General features: G+C 43.0%; 2 protein-coding genes across 3 annotated transcripts in view; one reads left to right on the top strand and one right to left on the bottom strand.

Annotated features, from left to right (window-relative positions):
* Positions 1 to 12,757, top strand: part of psmc1b (proteasome 26S subunit, ATPase 1b) — a 471,402-nt gene extending 458,645 nt beyond the window's left edge. The window contains exon 12 of the mRNA XM_072444716.1: positions 12,736 to 12,757. The gene's annotated coding sequence lies outside the window, so the exon portion shown is untranslated. The remainder of the gene's footprint in view (positions 1 to 12,735) is intronic.
* Positions 7,049 to 12,324, bottom strand: flrt2 (fibronectin leucine rich transmembrane protein 2). Of its 2 annotated transcripts, none has more exons than XM_072444497.1 (2): positions 12,140 to 12,324; positions 7,049 to 9,625 (listed from the first exon to the last, which is right to left on the bottom strand). In XM_072444497.1, exon 2 carries the CDS (start codon positions 9,191 to 9,193, stop codon positions 7,214 to 7,216), a length of 1,980 nt encoding a protein of 659 aa, XP_072300598.1. In that variant the 5' UTR covers positions 9,194 to 9,625; positions 12,140 to 12,324; the 3' UTR covers positions 7,049 to 7,213. The 2 variants fall into 2 exon arrangements, with proteins under 2 accessions (XP_072300598.1, XP_072300606.1); XM_072444505.1 differs by lacking the exon at positions 12,140 to 12,324 and adding an exon at positions 10,841 to 11,051.
* Positions 12,758 to 19,666: the final 6,909 nt, after the last annotated feature.

The following is a 19,666-nucleotide window of genomic DNA, read 5'->3' as shown; positions in this document are numbered from 1 at the left end:
TTTAATGACTTTGTGTACACAGAGGCTGATGAGAAGACGCAGATCACAACGAGCTGCTAAGGCTCTTGTACTGAGCGCAAAACTCAGTGTTCTTTTGGCAGAAAGAGATTAAAACAAGACTGCTCAGAGCCAACACCTGCTGCAGAACAATTCAAAGACAGAATACACACATTTCATCAGTGAGGCCATATGGGCTTCTTGAACACGGCTTCACCAAATGCTCCTGCAAACATTTGCCAGCACGCTTTTAGGGTGACTACATTTTGTAACAAAATACTGTAAAAGATGTGTGAATTTGATTTCATCCATCCATCCATTTTCTACTGCTTGTTCCCTTTCGGGGTCGCGGGTGACTGGAGCCTATCCCAGTGACTTCGGGCCTTAGGCGGGGTACACCCTGGACCTCGTCACAGTGAATTTGATTTGATTTTTTAAATCATACTTTCCAAAGCTTTTGGAAAGTATGATTTAAAAAATCAAATCAAATTCACTGTGGTAATTCACGGTAGTTCCAGCACTAAACTCTGAGTGCAACGACTCCATTAGCCACCCCTTAATATTTAATACTTTATTCCAGTGCTTTTCAAACTGCGGCATGTGTACCACTGGTGGCATGCAAGGTTCTTCTAGCGGTACAGACACCTCTTCAGTTCTAGTCTTTACTTCATGTGTATACATTTTATTTACATTTTTGCTCATGAGTAATGTCTTCGTTAAAACTACTGTGGCAATAGTGTATTCTTTAAGACTTGGTTTAGCCCCAATTTAGACTTGAAATACTATAGTTCTGCAATCGACGAGATTTAGATCTGGTGGTGATCAGAAAGCCATATCTTTTCTTTGGTGGTACTTTGTGTCAAATGTTTGAGAAACAACTGTTCTATTAAATTGTATTCCTTTTAAATGCACTAAAATACAAATTATAATGCCCATGGTCTTAATAGCCACTTAAAACAGTACATTTTCCAATTTAGAACAAAAATCAACAAAAAAAACTTTACTGAGGTGGACTCTTCTGAATTACTAGGTCAACATTCAGTCTTTCAGTAATCATCAGGCAACTTCTGACAGCAATAGTTTGCACGCAGGGAAAAGCGACTGAAAAGATACTGCACGCTGCATATTACATTATTTTTATGTTATGTTTTTTATATCTGTAAATCATCTCATTTTTTTCTTCCATTTCACAACGTGACGTGACAAAATGTTCCACATTTCCAGGGGTACAAATACTTTTGTAAGCCCTTGTATATTAGAGAAAGTTGATGACCCCCATATGTGTGTATTATAATGTAAAATGTTGTCAAATGCACCAAAAGCTAGGAAAGAGCTTGTTCTAATGTATTAAATATACAAAATACACATGGCTGCAAATACAGATAAGGAGATAATCCCATCAACAGTAGTTTAATTTGGCATACCAAATATTAACTGTTACCTATTGCTATTGCTTAAGTGAATAGAAGTTAAGTGGTTGAAAAGTGTCAGTAGAAAAGTCGACATTGACAGAGCCACAGAATACTGGACCTTATTTTGAAAAAGTCTCGTCCAAAGTTAGGATTCAAGAATGATTCATGTTTCTGTCAAATGTGCCAGAGCCTCATTTGCTGACCACTGCATAGAATTCCTTTCATAACTGACAATAATTGTGCAAAAAATAGCACATTTGTAAACGTTGAATTGCTTAAATGTAGTGTTTTAAGTGAGTCTTAGAAGTGGTCAATGGGCGGAGAAAAGTTGGATTCACGCACGACGCAAAGAAGCTAATGTTGGTGTTCGTTTGCCAAAAGGGCAGAATGAGAGAGTATGTTGGATTTTCTTCTTTCTCAATGCTAAGCTGCGGTGGCTACACTAAGATGTCTCAAGCATCCCGTCTAAGAGGATAACTTAACATGGTGTGGTACAGCAAAAATCTGTGACCCAGAATTTACCAGCGTCTGACCCAAAATAGCTTTAGCAAGGCCATGTTTCTGTGCACTCTTCTTCTTAGACGGCAGAAAGGCTTAGGCCAGCACTTTACACAGACAGATCATGTTACAGCTTCAAATAGATTGTTTTCTTGCAAATAAAAAAAAAAAAAGGTGATTGCTTAAATCAAATGGCTCTTTTATTGTCAAAAAGCTTCACTTAAGTATTTACAGTTTGTGCAAAAACATTTAAAGGTTTCAAGGACTTTACATTGTAAGTTCAACCTCAAGGCACATACATGGAACAACATCAAATATTTTGTCATGAGAACAGAAATTTAACTTTGGTTCCTAGGACAGATCTTTGTGGATGGCTAACACTGCATGAACATAATGCTGATTTTACATGCACCGTGAATTCCCAGCTCACTGTAAATCAACGAAAACTGGAAAAAAAAACAAAAAAAACAATGAAAAACAAACAAAAACATTAAACCAGAAGCAATGATTGACAATGCATCTCTTACAGTACATGTAGAAACTAGCTTCCTGTCTATTTGCAGTGCAGGATTCACCTTGTAAAAAGAAACGTACGGTCTTCAAAGGCATTAAAATGACACAAACCCATTTAAAACCACTTTTGCTTCGTCTGAAATGACCTTTCAGTAATCAAACACAATATTGGATTCAACGAGCTTGGTTTGGAAATGACGTCTCGGCGCCCTGAAACGCTAATCAACCGTCGCTTTGCAGTGCGACTGTAAAATGTAATCCATTGGTTACGGCTCCGCGGTCACATTCTCACATCAAGCTAAATTTCAAAAAGAAATAATGTACACCGCAAAACATCCCAAGCTGCTCTCTGCTGCTTCAATCATTAGCTATGCGCCGCGCCAAAGGTTCCGGCGTCACAGATGAACAGTCTCGTTAGCTACTGCGCGTCGCCTTCGTGTTGTCATTTCTTGCTAATACTGTCGTCGCAGAAGTGTGCTTACGTGCCGCATTTCCTGTAGCGCTCAATTAATTTGTTTTTCTGCTACTCGTTTCTCTGATAATCCTCCTGCATAAAAGGTAAGGCAAGTCTAGATTGCACATTCACAGCCAGGGGGCGATGTCCATCACAGCGAGCTGACGTCTTTGCTCGGACTTCACACAGGGATGAAACAAAAGCCAAATAATGCAAAAAGTGTTTTTCTGATATAACATAAGGTCAGATGTTGCACTATGAAGAGGGAGCCCCCGGTGGTGAACCGCTCGCTGTGGTTTTGCTTCATGATTGCAGCGCGATCAAAGGGTGGGTCAATCGAACCCGCTGTGTCTCGATGGTCAGTGCATGCGTAAGTTAAGCTGATATGTGGATATTAGTAGGAACGGTCAAATGAAAAGTGGCGGTCCTTTGATAACCACAGAATTAGGCCCGTAATGGTAAAAAAAAAAGGCAAAAAAATCGTATCTAGATCTAAGAAGGGCAGCATTCACTTAACAGCAGCAACAATGTTATCGGTCCCTAAACTTGAACGCAACACAGCACTCAGCACTTATGATTTGAATTGAATATATCTTAAACTCATTTTTTGAGTTCACTTTTTTAATTTTGTTTCCACTCATCAGTGTGAACTTAAAATGGATGTGCGATTGAAGAAAAAAAAGATACACAGATTTTAATCAATACTAGTTACTCATTTGCAGTGGTGGAAAGTAACAAGTACAAAAGTAAAAGTACTGTACCTGATTAAACATTTTTTAGGTATCTGTACTTTACTTTAGTCATTTTCCAATGGATACTTATACTTCACCACATCTGAGTGCAGGTATCGGTACTTTCTACTGCACTAAGTTTTTGAAAAGAACTGAAAAGTAGAGAGTACTTTCACTTTGTTATGAAGGAGAGATTCTTCGTACAGGTTTTGAGTTCAAGTCTTGTCTTTGAGCAACTAACGAATTTAAAATGAATTCAATTTGCTACATTTAAGTCTTTAACATTTCTCAAAATCTGTTAAATATGTGTCACTCTTAAAAGTAAATTTTCAAATGGGTATTTCAAAACTTTTAGATTTTTGTATGTGCTACTTTTCCTTGAATATTTTTTGCTTCCAGTATCTGTACATTTACTTGAGTACCAAAATGTATTACTTTTCCACCACAGCACATTTAAATGGGTTGATATAAATGTATATAAAATGAACAAGTCTGAATAGTGTCCTTATCTTTTACAGAACTAATGTAAAAGCACATGGTAATGTCAAAGTAACTGCAATTTTGTTAGGGAGAAAATGACATTATATCATCACGGTATTGAGTATCAAGCCTAATCCTTGGTATTGAAATAGTGTTTTTTTATCACGCTGTGTCTGGTGTTTTCCTTAAATAGCACCAGTGTTAGTCTGCTCTGTCACTCTGATCGTATTCCTCCCAGCCCCACTTAAATCAGTCACTTTCATATTTGCAGTTTGATGGCAGAAAGATACACATTTCCTCTCAGTTTGTAAATCTCTGAACTTAACGTTGCACACTTTTTAAATACTGCTCAATTTTGAAAATGTCAACAATTTACCAGCTCAACTTCATCAATGTTACAAAAGCTTTCAACATTACACAGGACTGAGTGAGCGAGAAAAAGACTGGCAGCTTGAAAATAGTCCCACACGCTAATGGATGTGAAAGTGTTCTCTTTAAGGCTGAGGTTGCAGCTGTGGAGGCTTTGTTTTCAAATTAAACTAGCCGACCGCATTATTGTGATCTAATGGAACGCTGCAGTTACAGTTAGAGCAGCTACTTCTGATACTATTGCTTTTTGTTTTGTTTTTTGCAGTTTTTGTCCCAGTTTGGAGCGCATAAGCTGAATTATTCAACTTTAAACAATGTCCCCATGGTCGAAGGCCTCTGGGCTGGAGGTGCACAACACATTTTGGGTTGCACAAATGATCCCCAACACTGTTTTAATAAATTTAGTTAGTCATACAATACAATGAGTACCAATAGATGAACAAATTGTGAGAATTAACTAACAAAATGCTTCAGCAAAAATGCCCTTCCAGCACTGAACCAGAATTAAACAAAGACCAAACCAGGCCTAAATGAGTGTTAACCCAGAATTAAACTAGTAAAAAAAGACGCATTTTTACTTTTAAATATTTTTAAACTGGGTTGTGGGCCGGATTCAATCACTTGGAGTGCCTGATTTGGCCCCCGGGCCTTATATTGAATAGCCCTGTGATAAGATGTTCAGCCCTCAGTGCGAGCAGCAGCTGAGTTAACACAATCCCTCTCCCACTGTGAACTTCATGCTGGCGAGTGAAAATAAAGGCTGCATATTTTCTGCCTTTTTTGGTTGAGGATTATGAGCAGACAGGAGGTGAGGGGGCGGGCTGTGTCGGCGGGGGAACTCTTTACTCTTTACGCTAGGCCCCTCAAAATAAAATCTTGTCAAATCGGATAAAGAAGAAGTGCAAAATTAAGACCTCCAACAGGAATTTCATGTGCAGCTGTAAGTTGCCATCGGCCGACGAGGAAAAGCAAGGTTTTAATTGATGCCTTGTTGAGGAATTGGGTCATCAAAATAATTGGAACCCAGATACAAATCAAAACTAATATACGATCTAGTTCAAATACTCAATTAAGCAAGTATTAATAGTGAAATTAATACCGTTAAATTTAAGTCTTGGTCTAGATCAGAACTGGTAAGACAATGTGGTCGTTTCACAAGAATTCTGCACATTTTAAAAGACAACGTGGCCATTCCAAACCGCTCCATGTGCTCTGCAAATGCACTACAATTTGAAAGGACACTACAGGTGAAAAAACAGTTTTAGAACCATTCATGCAGCGACTTGGGCAGACTGTCATGAAACTGATGTGAGCTGCTGCTTTTATTCTGCCAAAACCAGCCTGAACGGACGAAGCTGTTTTCATAAATGTAGACAAAAGGATAAATGATGACACATTAGATGAGCTGCTCAGGCAAGATTGCGCTCTGTGCTTTGTAAAGCCCAGGCGCCGAGTGCAATCTCTTTGTTGTAATTTGCTAATTTATCAAAAAGTCTAATGAACACGGGGACAAGGTTGAAATAAGTGGGAGTATAATTAGCGGTTAGTGTGAGCTCTCAGAGAATTCATCACTTTGCCTCCTGTCTTCGCACAAGCCTCCTCTCATAATAATCTGTGAAATCGATATTATTTAACCATCAAACAGGAAACACTGGTTAGCTTCAAATGATTCCACATCATTAAGTTGCCCGATGAGCAAGAGTAATGTCTCTTAGGTTAGGTTGAGTAGAATTTGAAACAATCTATGCAACCTTTCTTCTCTCTTCTCTCTGTTTGTCTTCCCCTCCGCAGCACCGTCCAACACAAAGAAAGACTGAGGGAAGCTGCCCCCTTGTGGCCACACTTGTCATAACAGGACGATACAGCTGAAGGAAGCAGAACAAATTAGGGAATTTCTTCAAAAGGATTTGCGAACCTCAGCACATTCACACAGCTCATTACAGACAAAAAGCCTTTGTTGCTTTTCAGGCTCGTGTTAATAACTGAACCTAGTAGTTTTTATGCTCATTAGACAAAAGTGAATGTGCAGAATGTGACACACCATAGACCAAGCACATGCTCCTGTTCAAAAACATCCAGCTTTACGCTTAGAATCAGCGTGACAAAGATGCTTTTAGTGTTAAAGGACTTCTGGGAAATCTCAGCCCTGGGTTTTTCACCAGCGCTGATGACACAACCTCCCACGTGTGCACCGCTGTGGAATATTTCCTGCCTTGCTTTCATCAATAAGAAAGTGCGCTTCAACGTTCTGCTTTTACAACTCGCCACCAACAAAACCAGTGCTATATTTTGACAGCTCTCTAATCAGCTATGTTTTGATTTGTCCTGTGCTGCTTTACTACTGTGGGGCTGTATCACGGAGGGACTGCAGTTTCTAAAAACACAAATAGGCCATATTTTGCTTCTGTGGTTAGCAAAGAATCCCAGCTCTCTCTGCATCCAACTCTACAACTCTGACAGCATTTATAAGAAGCCACACCCAGGGTGCCATGATTGTACAATGTTCATGTACAGTACTGACCATTAGAACAACTCGAAAAACTCTGCTAGTTATAAAAAAACAAACGTTTTCTCTAAGAATAAAAAAGATAGCAGAGAATCCCACATTTTTATCCACAGTATAAATTACATTGTAGACAGAACTTGGAAATATATATAGTACAGTTTAATTTGACTAAATTTTATGCTTGTAGTCTACACAAATAGTGTGCATGTGTAATTATGCAAGTGTTCCTTGGTTTACTGTACTATTCGCAGCATCACGTGTGACAGAACTCTGTACTGGGCACATTGCTGCTTTTGCAGTAGGCTATGCTGTTGTTACTCAGGTGACAGTCTCTAAATCCAATGCCACCATTGGGAGTATAGATGGGCTGGATTCGGAAATCGCCCTTCAACAGCTGTTCATTGTTCAGTGCCACTATCTGGAAACTTGTCTCTGTCATCTCCAAAATGGAGTTATCCTTCTTGGTTCCAGCCTCGCAGTAGTCGTCTTTTCTCCTGCCGCGGTTGTATTTCCATTTGGTGGAAGATGACCGGCTCTTCCTGTGCATGTGCCAGCAGAACAAGCTGAGCAGTGTTATCAGGACGATGAGCACCGCCCCTCCAATGATCCCAGCCAAAAGAAGCGTGGAGTTGAGGCTGTCTTGAGAAGACTGGTCTGAGCCAGTCGACTTAGGAGAAGTGGACTTAGTCCTGGCCTCAGAGCATATAGTGTCTTCTCCAGGCCGGTAGGAGTTTAGTGAGTCCAGAACATGCACACAGATCCGGTAGACAGAGCGTGGCTCCAGGTTAGAGAGGATAATGTGCCGGCGGTCACCGCTGACGGTCCGCTCCTGCATTCCTTCACTCATTTGGCTTTGGCCCCTTTTGACCCATGTGACCTTGTAAGCTGTGACGGTGAAGTAGGAAGACCAGCTCACCTCAATGTTAGAAGAGTTCACCACAAGGAAGGATATCTGAAGGGGGTCCTCGTAGGGAGGCAGGGGTCCAGAGGGGTTGTGATAGATGGGAGGGAGCGGGGGTGAAGGGGATTCAAAGTAGTATGGGAGGGAGGTTGTGATGAGGGTGGAGATCAGGGTGGTGACAGGGGTGGTGGTGGGGGGAGGAGGCGGTGTGGAGCGCAGAGTGGGCCAGGCTAGCTGCTCCTTATCAATGGGACACTCGATAATATCCAAAGTGAGCTCTCTTATAGCCATACCTCGCACTTTATCCGGGCTCTGACATGTGAAGCCTCGGGCATTGATGGAAGTGGGCAGCGACTTGAGCCACACCACCACCCACTTCACGGAACAGTCACAGCGCCAGGGGTTGTTCCGCACCATGAGCTGCCGGAGGCGGGACAGCCCGTCGAACACTCCTTGTGTCAGAGTTTGCAGTTGGTTAGTGGAGATGTCCAGTTTTTCCAGCCTGCTGAGGTCGGCGAAGGCAGCCACAGGGATCTGGTTTATCTGGTTCTCCTGCAGGTTGAGTTTGACCAGTGACTGCGAGGGAAGGAGCGGAGGGGGGAAAGTGAGGGAGTTACGGGCTAGGGCCAGTTCACGGAGGGTGGTCAGCTCATGAAAGGTGCCTGGCGCAATGCCCTCATCCGTCAGCAGGTTCCCATCCAACAGGAGGCGCTGTAATCGTGTCACGTTCTGAAAAGCCTCCTCCGCAATGACGGCGATTCGGTTCTCATCCAAGCGCAGTTCCTGTAGATCCTCTGGAAGGCCAATGGGAACACTGCTCAAGTGGTTCTTGGTGAGAAAGAGTAGTTTCAGACTAACAGCCTCCCTAAAGGCCCCCTCCTCCACACCCGCAGTGGAGATAGAATTATCGTCAAGATGCAACTCCTCCAATTGAGCCAGCTGGGCCAGGGCTGCTTTGGAGATGGTCTGGATATTGTTCTCCTGAAGATGCAGTACTTTAGTGTTTTTGGGTAGGTTTATAGGAAACTCATCCAGCTGGTTGCCGTACAAATAAACAGTTTCTATTGAGGCCGAATTGTGAAGCTCCAGAGGAAAGCCAGCATTGTTGATCTGGTTGTTGTGTAGGAAGAGGATCTTGTAGCCCTCCTCCATCCCCAGAGGCACTGAGGTCAAGCTGCGATCATTGCAGTACACATACTGTTTGTCACAACGGCACTCGACTGGGCAGGAGGCGCCTGGACCAAACTGCATTTGGAGGCTTATAATAATAGTCAACCAAAAATGCAAGAATGAAGCCCAACCTTTATTCCACGGTCCAGCTAGAAACTCCATAGTGGAAAAAAACACGACAGCAAATGTAGAACCAATAAAAAAAGGAACTTGGATGGATTCAAACAAATAAACTTCAAAAAGGAACTGATGTATATATCCACAAAAAATAGAGCCAAAATGTCCAAGAATTTGGTAATGATGCCGTTAGCTGGGGAAAGAGCAGGAAACAGTGGGAGTAATCCTATAACTGCTAGTCCTCAGCTGAAGAGCGACGACCTCATTAGTGGTGGCCGGTTTGTGGACTGACTCCATCCATGCTGAGACATCAGACCATAGCAGGACGTTCAGGGCTGCACCACGCCTAGCTCAGTCAGGGCCAATTTAGAGGCTCGCTGAAGAGGACCGCTCCGGGCTCCACGCACCTGCCTGTCACACACGACTGGGCCCTGACCAGCCCACGATCTGAGGGGGGTGACATTTGGGTCCCCAGTCCTGTGGGAAAATAACACAGAAGATTAGGACTTCCAGAGGTTTCTCAGCAGACAGAAGCCACTCTTTCTTCTCCGGCTTGTTATCCCACATACAAACAATCACACAGTTTTCTTTCTTTCACTTTTCATCTCTCTCTCTCTCTCTCTCTCTCTCAACCAGGCAGACTGTCACAACGCCGGCGTTCAGAGCTGAGTTCAAATCATGCAGTGGTTATTAAAAAATAGAGTCAGAACTGATAAATATTCAGAACAGCTCTTGCACATCCGGTTTCACAGACATAAAGGAACCCTTTTATCCCTTTTCCTCGACCACAGGAATAGAGGACTGCAAGGGCACACACATGGAGCCAGAAACACCAATGTCAGCCACAGTGAACATATTATTAAAAGTACACAGGATTTTGTATCATTTACAAAGCAGTTAAGACTAAGGAAAGATTAACTCAAATAGGTGTTATGTTCTTCAACTTTGATCTAATTCGCCCTTGATTCCTGACTTTTTAGGTTAGGTTATTTATATTCTTTATTATTTGAATCTGATGTAAAGCAATTTGTGTTTACCATAGTTAAGTACTCCACATCGAGGCCCAGCATGCAGATGAAAACACTCTTGTCTTGTGCGACGCGCCGCAGTGAAGGTTGTGGGCTGAGCTACACAAGTAAACACACACTTGTGCTTACAGTAAACAGAGGTTATGTTTTCCTGGTGGCCCACGGAGAAGCCACTTATTATACGCAGCCACCCACCATCATCATTGTGAACATTTAAAGAGAGTCTAACAAATGTCTAATTGCAATTGTGTAATTAGATGTTTGTGGCAAAGTGTTGCATTTGAATCTGTGATTTATGGTTTCAAATCAAGAATCTGTTTGTAGAACACATTTTAAACACATCCAGGAGCATTAACAATGACAAGATTATGAATTGCTAAACTAAAACAAGAATCCCATGACATTTTTTATATGTTTTGTTAAAGTATTGGGTTTTACATAATTAACCCTAATAAATGTGTCTTATCAGAACCATTGCAATTTATTCATCTCACCCATTCCAATTTTGATTGTGATTTTAAACTGTGATTTATATATAGCAATCGTAAAAGACAAAATGGGCAGATACTGAGGCAGCTAAAAGCAGCTCCTCCTGTCCGGGGTGTGACATACACAAGCTGTCAAATGAAATTGGATTGAAAAATAATTTAGTCCCTTCACCTACCGTAAATGATCAATACGAGCTATTTTTCAGCGACATACCAAAGTACAGACAAGGCCACGGGATTAAAGTAGACCTGGAGCGCCATTATTTCAAGTTTTACGACCCATCACGTTTTTCTCCCCGCACATGATTGAAAGATACTGGTTGTCATCTCGCGCTTTCAGCCTAACTCAAACTCTGCCCTGAGTCGATGTTAAATGACAAATGACAGAGAACTAGTGGGTAGATTTAGCTGTTAACGGTTGTTACTGTTAAGCACAGTAACAACCGTGAACGTCCTGTAGGATTTGTCAGGACAAGACTTCATGAAACAGAAATCCACGATGCTGCGCTTAATTTTCAATGCATTTTTAAACACGGGTGCTAAATGTTGCATGGCTCAGAGCTGGCTAACTCAAATGCATGTTATTTGCCCTAAGCCTGCTTCTTAAAATTCCCTGTGTTGTTTCGTTGACAAGATGGAGCCTGTCTGTGAGCCCTTTATAGCAGTGATGGGGAAACAATCCTTCGACACACATCTGTGATCTACTTTTCTAAATTGAAAGTGCTAAATTTAATCAAATATGCTCTGGGCGGGAATGAGCACGATGCGATGAAACTACAGCCATGGCAGGAGGGGGTAAAGCAGAAAGCAGGGGCAGCATCAAGATTATTGCACCCTGTAAATGCCAACGAGACACACATTATATGAGGAAAAATGAGAAAAGGCCATTCTGTGTGAAGTTACTTGTAGCTTGATACAACTACCAGAGACTAACAAATGAACACAGGCAGATCAAAAAGCACTTTCTTTTTCTTTAGATTTCCAGTTGAGGGAGCACAGTGGCTCGGCGCGGAGATGGAACGCTGTGATATGTGGCCAGGACAATCGGATTAGAAGTCGGATTTAGCGTCTGGAAATGCAATTAAAAGTTTCAAATGGATCTGGTATTTAGGGGGCGATGAGAGGCGGGTCAGGTGCGGGCTTCAAAGGCGACACCCGGAGTGCCGTGTTCATTTGGGTGCGTTATTTCAAAGAGGGGCTGGAAACCGTGCAGTGCATTGACAACGTAAAGCGCAGAAGGGTCCGCTTCTCACCGCTGCTGGCATTTATTTTTTTAATTTTTTGACCTCCCCCAAATAAAAAGCCACATGTTGGTTTGTGCGCCCTACAAGCTATTAAAAAAATGCAAGATTACTACACTTTTTTTTTTCTAATAAAATATATATATACTACATTTTTACAATTCCAAACATTTCAATAGTATTTTTCTCTTTTTTTTCCCTTCTAATAAGTGATACAAAAACAGTTGTATTTACCTTGAACAAGCTTTTATTCATCCCAAACCCCGCTACCGTTCAACTTTTCTCCCCGCGCCCGTGTCCTTCATGCGGTCTCCCGGTGTAAAACAACGTAAAGGTCCGCACGGTGACGCCGCTGCTTCGACAAAACCCCGGCGAGTCCACAGAAAGGCATTATTCCACCATTAAATCCGCGCGTTGTGCCATTTCTTTGCACGCGCAGCCGTGTCGCGCTCTCTTCACTTGTGCGTTGTAGCTCCGGCGAGACGCGTCCCTGATCCCGCTTGAACTTTCCTCAAGCCCGTGCGCAGCGGGCGGAGAGCGGCAGCTGCTGGATCAGAGAGCCCGCTTCTCGGCTCCTCTGCCCGGACACAGCGCCCCGGCCGCGGCAGCCGGGGAAGTGGAGCCCGTGGCCCGGTCCATGGCGCGCAACGACGCGGAGGGCGAAACTTGTCCGTGTGGGTCCGTGCGTTTTTTGCGCCGCGCGGCCGTTTGCTCAGACGCGTCCGGGTGATAGTGCGACGTGTGCGCGCTGCTCACCTCTTCTCTCTCTCTCTCTCTCTCTCTCTCTCTCTCTCTCTCTCTCTCTCCCTCTCTCTCTCACGCGCGCGCTCCTGCCCCCGTCCCGCTCCTGCCCTCCTCCCTCCTCTCTCTCTCCTCCAGCGGCGGCGGCTCTGACGGCTCAAACCGCACATCCTCAGTCCGCGCTAAATAGTTCGTCTCTCGCAAACACTTTATCTCTCTCCGTGGCTTTTGCCGGTCCCGTCTGCGCGCCCGCTGTCGCCATTTGCACCGCGATCAGTTGGGTTTAAAGTCACTCTGTGTTGGATAATATCACGACAGGATCTTTTTGATTTTTTTTTCTTCTATTAGTCCACAAACCGTCCCTCCGCGTGTCATTAAAGTAAACCGCGTGCAGAGGGAGTGGAGCGGCTGCACTTCTCATTTAACATCGCGTTAATTACAGCGGGATAATTGGAGCCCCTCTCTCTCCCTCCCCACTCCCTCTTCCTCCCCACTCTCCCTCTCTCCCTCCCCACCCCCTCTCTCCTTCCCCACTCTCTCCCTCTTTCCCCATCCCTTCCCCTCTATCCCGCACTCTCTCCCTCCCCACTCTCTCTCTCTCCCTCTCTCCCTCCCCACTCTCTCTCTCCCTCTCTCCCTCCCCACTCTCTCCCTCCCTCCCGCTCTCCCTCCCCTTCTCTCCTTCACTCTCTCCCTCTCTCCCTGCCCTCCCTCCCTCCCGCTCTCCCTCTCTCCCTCCCTCACTCTCTCTCCCTCCCCTCCCTCCCTCCCCTTCTCTCCTTCACTCTCTCCCTCTCTCCCTCCCTCCCCCCTCTCTCCCTCCCTCACTCTCTCCCGGTTGTGGGGGAGAGTTCAGACCCACGCTGACAGCCCCACGTCATGTCATCTGGCTGCACACCGCCGCGTGCTCCTGATTCAGCAGACTCACTCACGCGCGCGCACAGGCTCGCGCGCTCTCACTCCTTTGATTGCTCTCACTCTTCTCTTTGCTGCCTTTTACGCATGCGTGCAACCGCTGTATTATGAGTCTTGAAAAGGAAATCAACTTTTTTTTTCATTCTATTGTACAGTCTATGAATGAATGACGCAAGTGAAAGTGTGAATATGCTTTTCATGAGTTGGGTGCGTTTTTCCAGTTTGGATTCCAGTTGGCTTGATTAGGCTGAAACATTTCTCTTCCCTGTAATTCTGTCGACACAAGTATAACTATGATTTCTCAGAGGGACAAAAACGATTCAGAGGGAACTGCGTGGATCATGTTCCATTTCAGTGCAGACAACATGAAAACAGAACTGTTTTTATATTCTAACCCTTTGGAACATGACTGTAATTATTCAGACTTAAGGCTTGTCAAGGCATATTAAAATGTGTTTTTTTTATTTTTTATAGCATCTACAAACATGTTTGTCTTTTCATAATATTGCAAGAAATATTGTGCTGGGACTGAGAAGCAGCTTGATACTATCGCACGGAGAGATAATGTCATTTCCTTTTAGCAAGCCTTTCCTTGGACATATTGATAACACAAATATAATAATGCATTTTAGGATGAACCATATCCTTATCCAATTATGAGTTTACAAAAAACTAAAAAATCATGCAGATTACTACATAAGGAGACTAATTCTTCAAAACAAAACAACGTTCCACCAACCGTGACGATTACAGACAGTTGTATAGAAAATGTCTAGGCTGCAAATGATGTTTACACCTATATATCTTCGCTTTCCCTTTGATCGTTCATTTCAGCCCGACTCTTGATGAGCCGGTTCCCCTCGTGGTTTACATTCAACGCCATAAAGAGCGGCCCAGACATTAGTCATGAGATTGTACGGGTCAGCAGGTGCACCCCTGGCTTTGATCTCTGCTTTCCGTTTGCCAAATAGTATAACCGCTGCTCCCTGACACCCGGAGACCCCCCATCAACGCTGGATAAATCCGCCATCCGGTATTTGTGCCGTAAAACAATCGAGCATGATTTAGTCGGAGCCTTTCGTTTTGCTGTGCCAGTTTCATTTCCAGGCTCGGAGACGGACGCGTATGCCCAAGTAGCGGTTCACAATGTTTAATTCCGTCATGAATCAAGAGCTCGTGAGTTTGAGCCTAGTGTGAATTATTGATTGAGACATTTTATTTTCCCCTTGATGGACATGTTTTGCTGCAGCTCTTTTCCTAGCTGTTCCTGCATGGTGGGTTGTCTGGCATGCAAATGGAGGTATAGCGACGGTTATTTAAATGTAGTGACGGTTATTTAAATGAGGTACATGAGCAAAAATACCCCAGCTATCATGCAGCGAGTTTATTTGGTTTGGGTCGATTTTGGTAAATGCAAAAGCAGTCAACGCCGCAAAGTTTGGTGAATGCAAAGGAGCGTTAAATGGCTGTCAGCGCCGGAAAGAGATTGAGTTTTTACATGCTCTGCCTATGGTTCTATATCATTTTGTTGTATTATTTATCAAGGTAAAGTTGATAGGTTTTCATATGATTCTGCGTTTATTTTGGTTAAGAGCCTCGAAATTCTAGTAGTGGAGTGTGATACGTCCTGGACAATGGGCAGTAATCAGTCATTCTAAGTGTTTTTGGACAGAAGGACCACCTAAGATAGAGCAAAGACAGAAAGAAAGAAAGGTAATTCAGTGTCAGGAAAGCAAAAAGAATTGGAGCTGTTGCTGGGACCACTCTGCCCTTGTCCAATGTTAAATCTCTTTTCTTAACCTTTTTCTTTTGGTGACACAGTCTGAAGCCTTTCCCAGAAGCATGTGGCCTGAGGCAGGTCACACCCGCCACAATTACTGGTTAATCGAGATAATTACAGGTAAAGAGTGAGAAGTAGGGATGCACGTTTAAAAATCCAGCAATAGATCACATATAACTCATTAAATGTATGTTTTTTATCAACTGCAGCCGCATGAAAAAGAATGCCACCGATTGGTTTTAAGCCATGAAATGAAACACGTCACAATCATCCACATTATTCTCACGTTTGTGTGACGGACTTTATAGAAAAAGTCCATCAAATCAATCAATGAAAAATGTAATGCCATTTGGAAAAAAGAATATTTTTTTGGCAATATTTTCAAAAGCCAAATCTACTTTAGTCCAAAAAAACTGTTATAATATGTGCAGAAGATAACGTCAAAAAGACAACTTCGTAACCATTGACTCATTTATAAAAAATAAAATGAGGTTCATCTGTGGACTTTCGTCTTGAAAATAAAAGAATAGCAGACTCACGCTTTCCCCTGGATCCACAGTCCTCATGCTCCATTACCTTCCCATTCATCTTTCTAAATACCATCCCATTAGTGGAGCCACTTGTCACTCACAGCCTCAGGGCAGGTCACACCCTGGACAATGTGCTGTTAACTGCAGGGTTCACAGTTATACCTGCCCTTATGGACGTCCATTATGTTTCACAATGGGCCGTTTAAGGTCTGCTCACATTCGTCTTGGTTTGGTGCTGTTTCGACCCCGGTTTAGCCCTCGATTTAGATCTTGTTTGGTCCTTTCAGTCCTGGCTTAGTCCAAATGTTGATGTAGTGTGTACAAAAGAATGAGTACAGCCTTCGTTTCCATAACATTACAATTACTTGACTACAGTACCTAAAAAATATAGTCATAAAAAAGTAGTTTTCATTGCCATATTTTACTATTTATTTGTTTTCCATACAAATAAATAGTAAAAAATGGCAATGAAAACTACTTTTTTATGACCTTATGCCACGAAGGAGCATTAACTTTACATACCGTATTTTCCGGACTATAAGTGGCACCTTTTTTCATAGTTTTGGCCGGGGTGCGACTTATACTTATATTTATACTTATATACTTATACTCCGGAGCAACTTATGTGTGATATTTTTTGTTATTTTCACACTTGCAACTGCATTTCATACTCCAGTGCAACTATGTTTTTCTTCTCTATTATGCATTTTTTGGCTGGTGCGACTTATACTCCGATGCAACTTACAGTCCGGAAAATACGGTAGTTACATAAAAAAACATATTTACTGTGTCTATGTGTTTATTTTCCTCAATCAAACATTTATATGACTTTGGAGCCCTGAACATGAACCAGCGTAAGAAAGCAGAAGATGTTGTGCTACAGGGAGTACAGTCAGCCTCCTGGAATTCCCCTCCTCTGTTCAACTATGAGACCTTCCCAGATTTTTGGTGTGGCATACTTACTTTTGCTCGCTTCTGTATCTTGATAAGACGCTAAAATACACATGACCCCCTCGCACATCAAAGTGCACCGCATCCATCAGCTTTATCTGAAAAACGATAACTGTTGGCTCTTTAAGGAAAGTAGAAAATAAAAAAAAAAGCAAAAGGCAAAGCGTCCACTCCATAGATGTGCAGATATAGACGTCCCTTGGTGATACTTTGTCTTATCCCTGGAGACATAATTAGCTTATCAGATGTGTTTTAGTTTTTTTTCCTTCAAAGGTGGCAGAAAACTTCCTCCGTGTACTGGCTGCATCTTTGAAAGCTGCATATCATAATCAGCTTCCAAGTTTCAGAAAGTGTGAGTTTTATTTTTAGATCAAGATCAATGTGTGTTTAATATCAGTGGTGGTTCAATTATGTTTGCAGCTGTATTTTCATGATTGTGTTATATTATACTTAAACGTGGTAGTTGAACATTGTTAATTACCATGACTTTTCTTTTGCTTTACCTTGACTTCACTCATTACAGTAATTACAGTTTAACATATTTCTGCCACATTATAACTACTTCTTCTATGACTAAATTATTTTCTGTATATACCTTGAACCTTCTGTATTTACCACTATTATGAATTCATTCTTGCTCAGCCAACCTTCTTGATTAAATACTTTCTCTCATTAGAAATGTATATTTTATAAATGCACTTGACTAACCAAGCTAGCCAATATATACTTGTACAATAATAAAATCCTGCTTGTTTTACATTGACTTCTTCAATAACACACTGTGTTTTACAGGGAGCAGCTCCTCAGACTACTCACCTCACTTCGCTGCTTTCTCTGCGTCTGCATGTGGGTGTTTTTATTACTTGGTACGGTGCAAAGATATAATTCTTGACAGACTCTGGAAATACGGCGTACACAGCAGTTCTTATAGGGCTACAGAGCAGGAGTCGAAAGTTTGAGAGAGAATGAAGCCCCTGAAAGAAGGAGACTGCGTGGAAGCCGCCCTCTAATTAGATGGTACACAGTTAGTGTAGGTCCGCCCCTCCCCCCCGCGAGTATCTGAAGAATTCACCCAAACTCTCTTTCTTTGGCCCCAGCAACAACCTACAGAAATACATCATAATCGCTCATTACATTAAATGGAACTTTCTCTTTTCACACACTGTATAAATCTGAGCTTCTCAAACTTTTTCTGGCGCGCCCCACTTGTTAGATAAAAAAGTATCCATGTTGTTCGTATAATCACTGTTACTAGCTCATTACATTAGCATAACTGTTTTCCATACATTTGTAAAAGAAACATTCAAAATGGTTCGATCATACATTCAGTCATATCTTAAACCTTGTTCCCCTGTCGACTGTAGCTTGAGTTTGGGGTTTTTATGACTTTCACCATGTTTTCTCTATGTTTTCACTGTTAACCGTAGCTTACTTTACTTTGCTTCTTTTCCTTGACTCCAAAGTAGATTCTTGTTTCTCTGTTACGTCTGGTCACACAGGAAGTTACCAAAATAAAAGCCGTAAGCCGAAACCTTATAAATTTACCTTTACAGGGAGAGAGACGAATGCAAAGGGAACCAGGACAGAAGTGCGTGCGGCGGGACAGAGGAAGGACAGGAGGGACAGAGGAAGGACGGGAGGGACAGAGGTGGGACAGATGAAGGACAGAGGAAGGACAGAGGAGGGACAGAGGAGAAACAGGCAGAGGACAGAGGAGGGACAGATGAAGGACAGAGGAAGGACGGGAGGGACAGAGGTGGGACAGATGAAGGACAGAGGAAGTACAGAGGAGGAACGGGCAGAGAACAGAGGAGGGACAGATGAAGGACAGAGGAAGGACGGGAGGGACAGAGGAAGGACAGATGAAGGACAGAGGAAGGACGGGAGGGACAGAGGAAGGACGAGAGGGACAGAGGTGGAACAGATGAAGGACAGAGGAAGGACAGAGGAAGGACAGAGGAGGAACAGGCAGAGAACAGAGGAGGGACAGACGAAGGACAGAGGAAGGACGGGAGGGACAGAGGAAGGACGGGAGGGACAGAGGAAGGACGGGAGGGACAGAGGAGGGACAGATGAAGGACAGAGGAAGGACGGGAGGGACAGAGGAAGGACGGGAGGGACAGAGGAAGGACAGAGGAGGGACAGAAGACAGAGGAGAAACAGCGTAATATGCGCACATTTCTCCAAATGTCTCGTGCCCCCCTTGGCATGGCTCCGCCCCCCGCCAAACGGCCGCTCCCTACACTTTAAGAATCTCTGGTATAAATCTTTAAAGAGGCATTATGTAACTTTTCGAGTGGGGTGTCTGTCACCTGCTTGTTTCCATGGCATTAGACATATCTTATCTTGCATGCATTCAATTAAATAAAGCCCTGTGAGCGGGTCGCCTCTCCACAGATATGACCTGTAGCACAACACAATCCTCCCCCCGCCATCTATGAAGGACCGCCCTGTCGCGCTGCGTCTTGTCCCACTGGAACCAAAACACAAACAAGCTGGAGAGTTGCACCGCGTGAGCCGAGAGTAACTTCTGCACATGACACGGCGTCTGAGAAAACCTCTGTGATTAAAACAAACCATTGACTTTATTCCTCACTCTTCAAAGACACAAGCAAACGCAGCTTTAGAAGTTCTGCTGTACCAAATACAGACTCAAAGACATGGAGAAGAATGAAGGGACCCGAATGTGTAAAATATTTAAAAATGAATGAAGGGACCCGAATGTGTAAAATATTTAAAAATGAATGAAGGGACCCGAATGTGTAAAATATTTAAAAATGAATGAAGGGACCCGAATGTGTAAAATATTTAAAAATGAATGAAGGGACCCGAATGTGTAAAATA

Source organism: Eucyclogobius newberryi, unplaced genomic scaffold (genome assembly GCF_026437365.1).
Source record: "Eucyclogobius newberryi isolate DKJ021-1_F unplaced genomic scaffold, fEucNew1.0.hap1 SCAF_1, whole genome shotgun sequence".
In the NCBI taxonomy this organism is placed as follows: Eukaryota; Metazoa; Chordata; class Actinopteri; order Gobiiformes; family Gobiidae; genus Eucyclogobius; species Eucyclogobius newberryi.
Note: the sequence above shows the minus strand (reverse complement) of the source record. Positions and strands in the feature narration are given on the sequence as shown.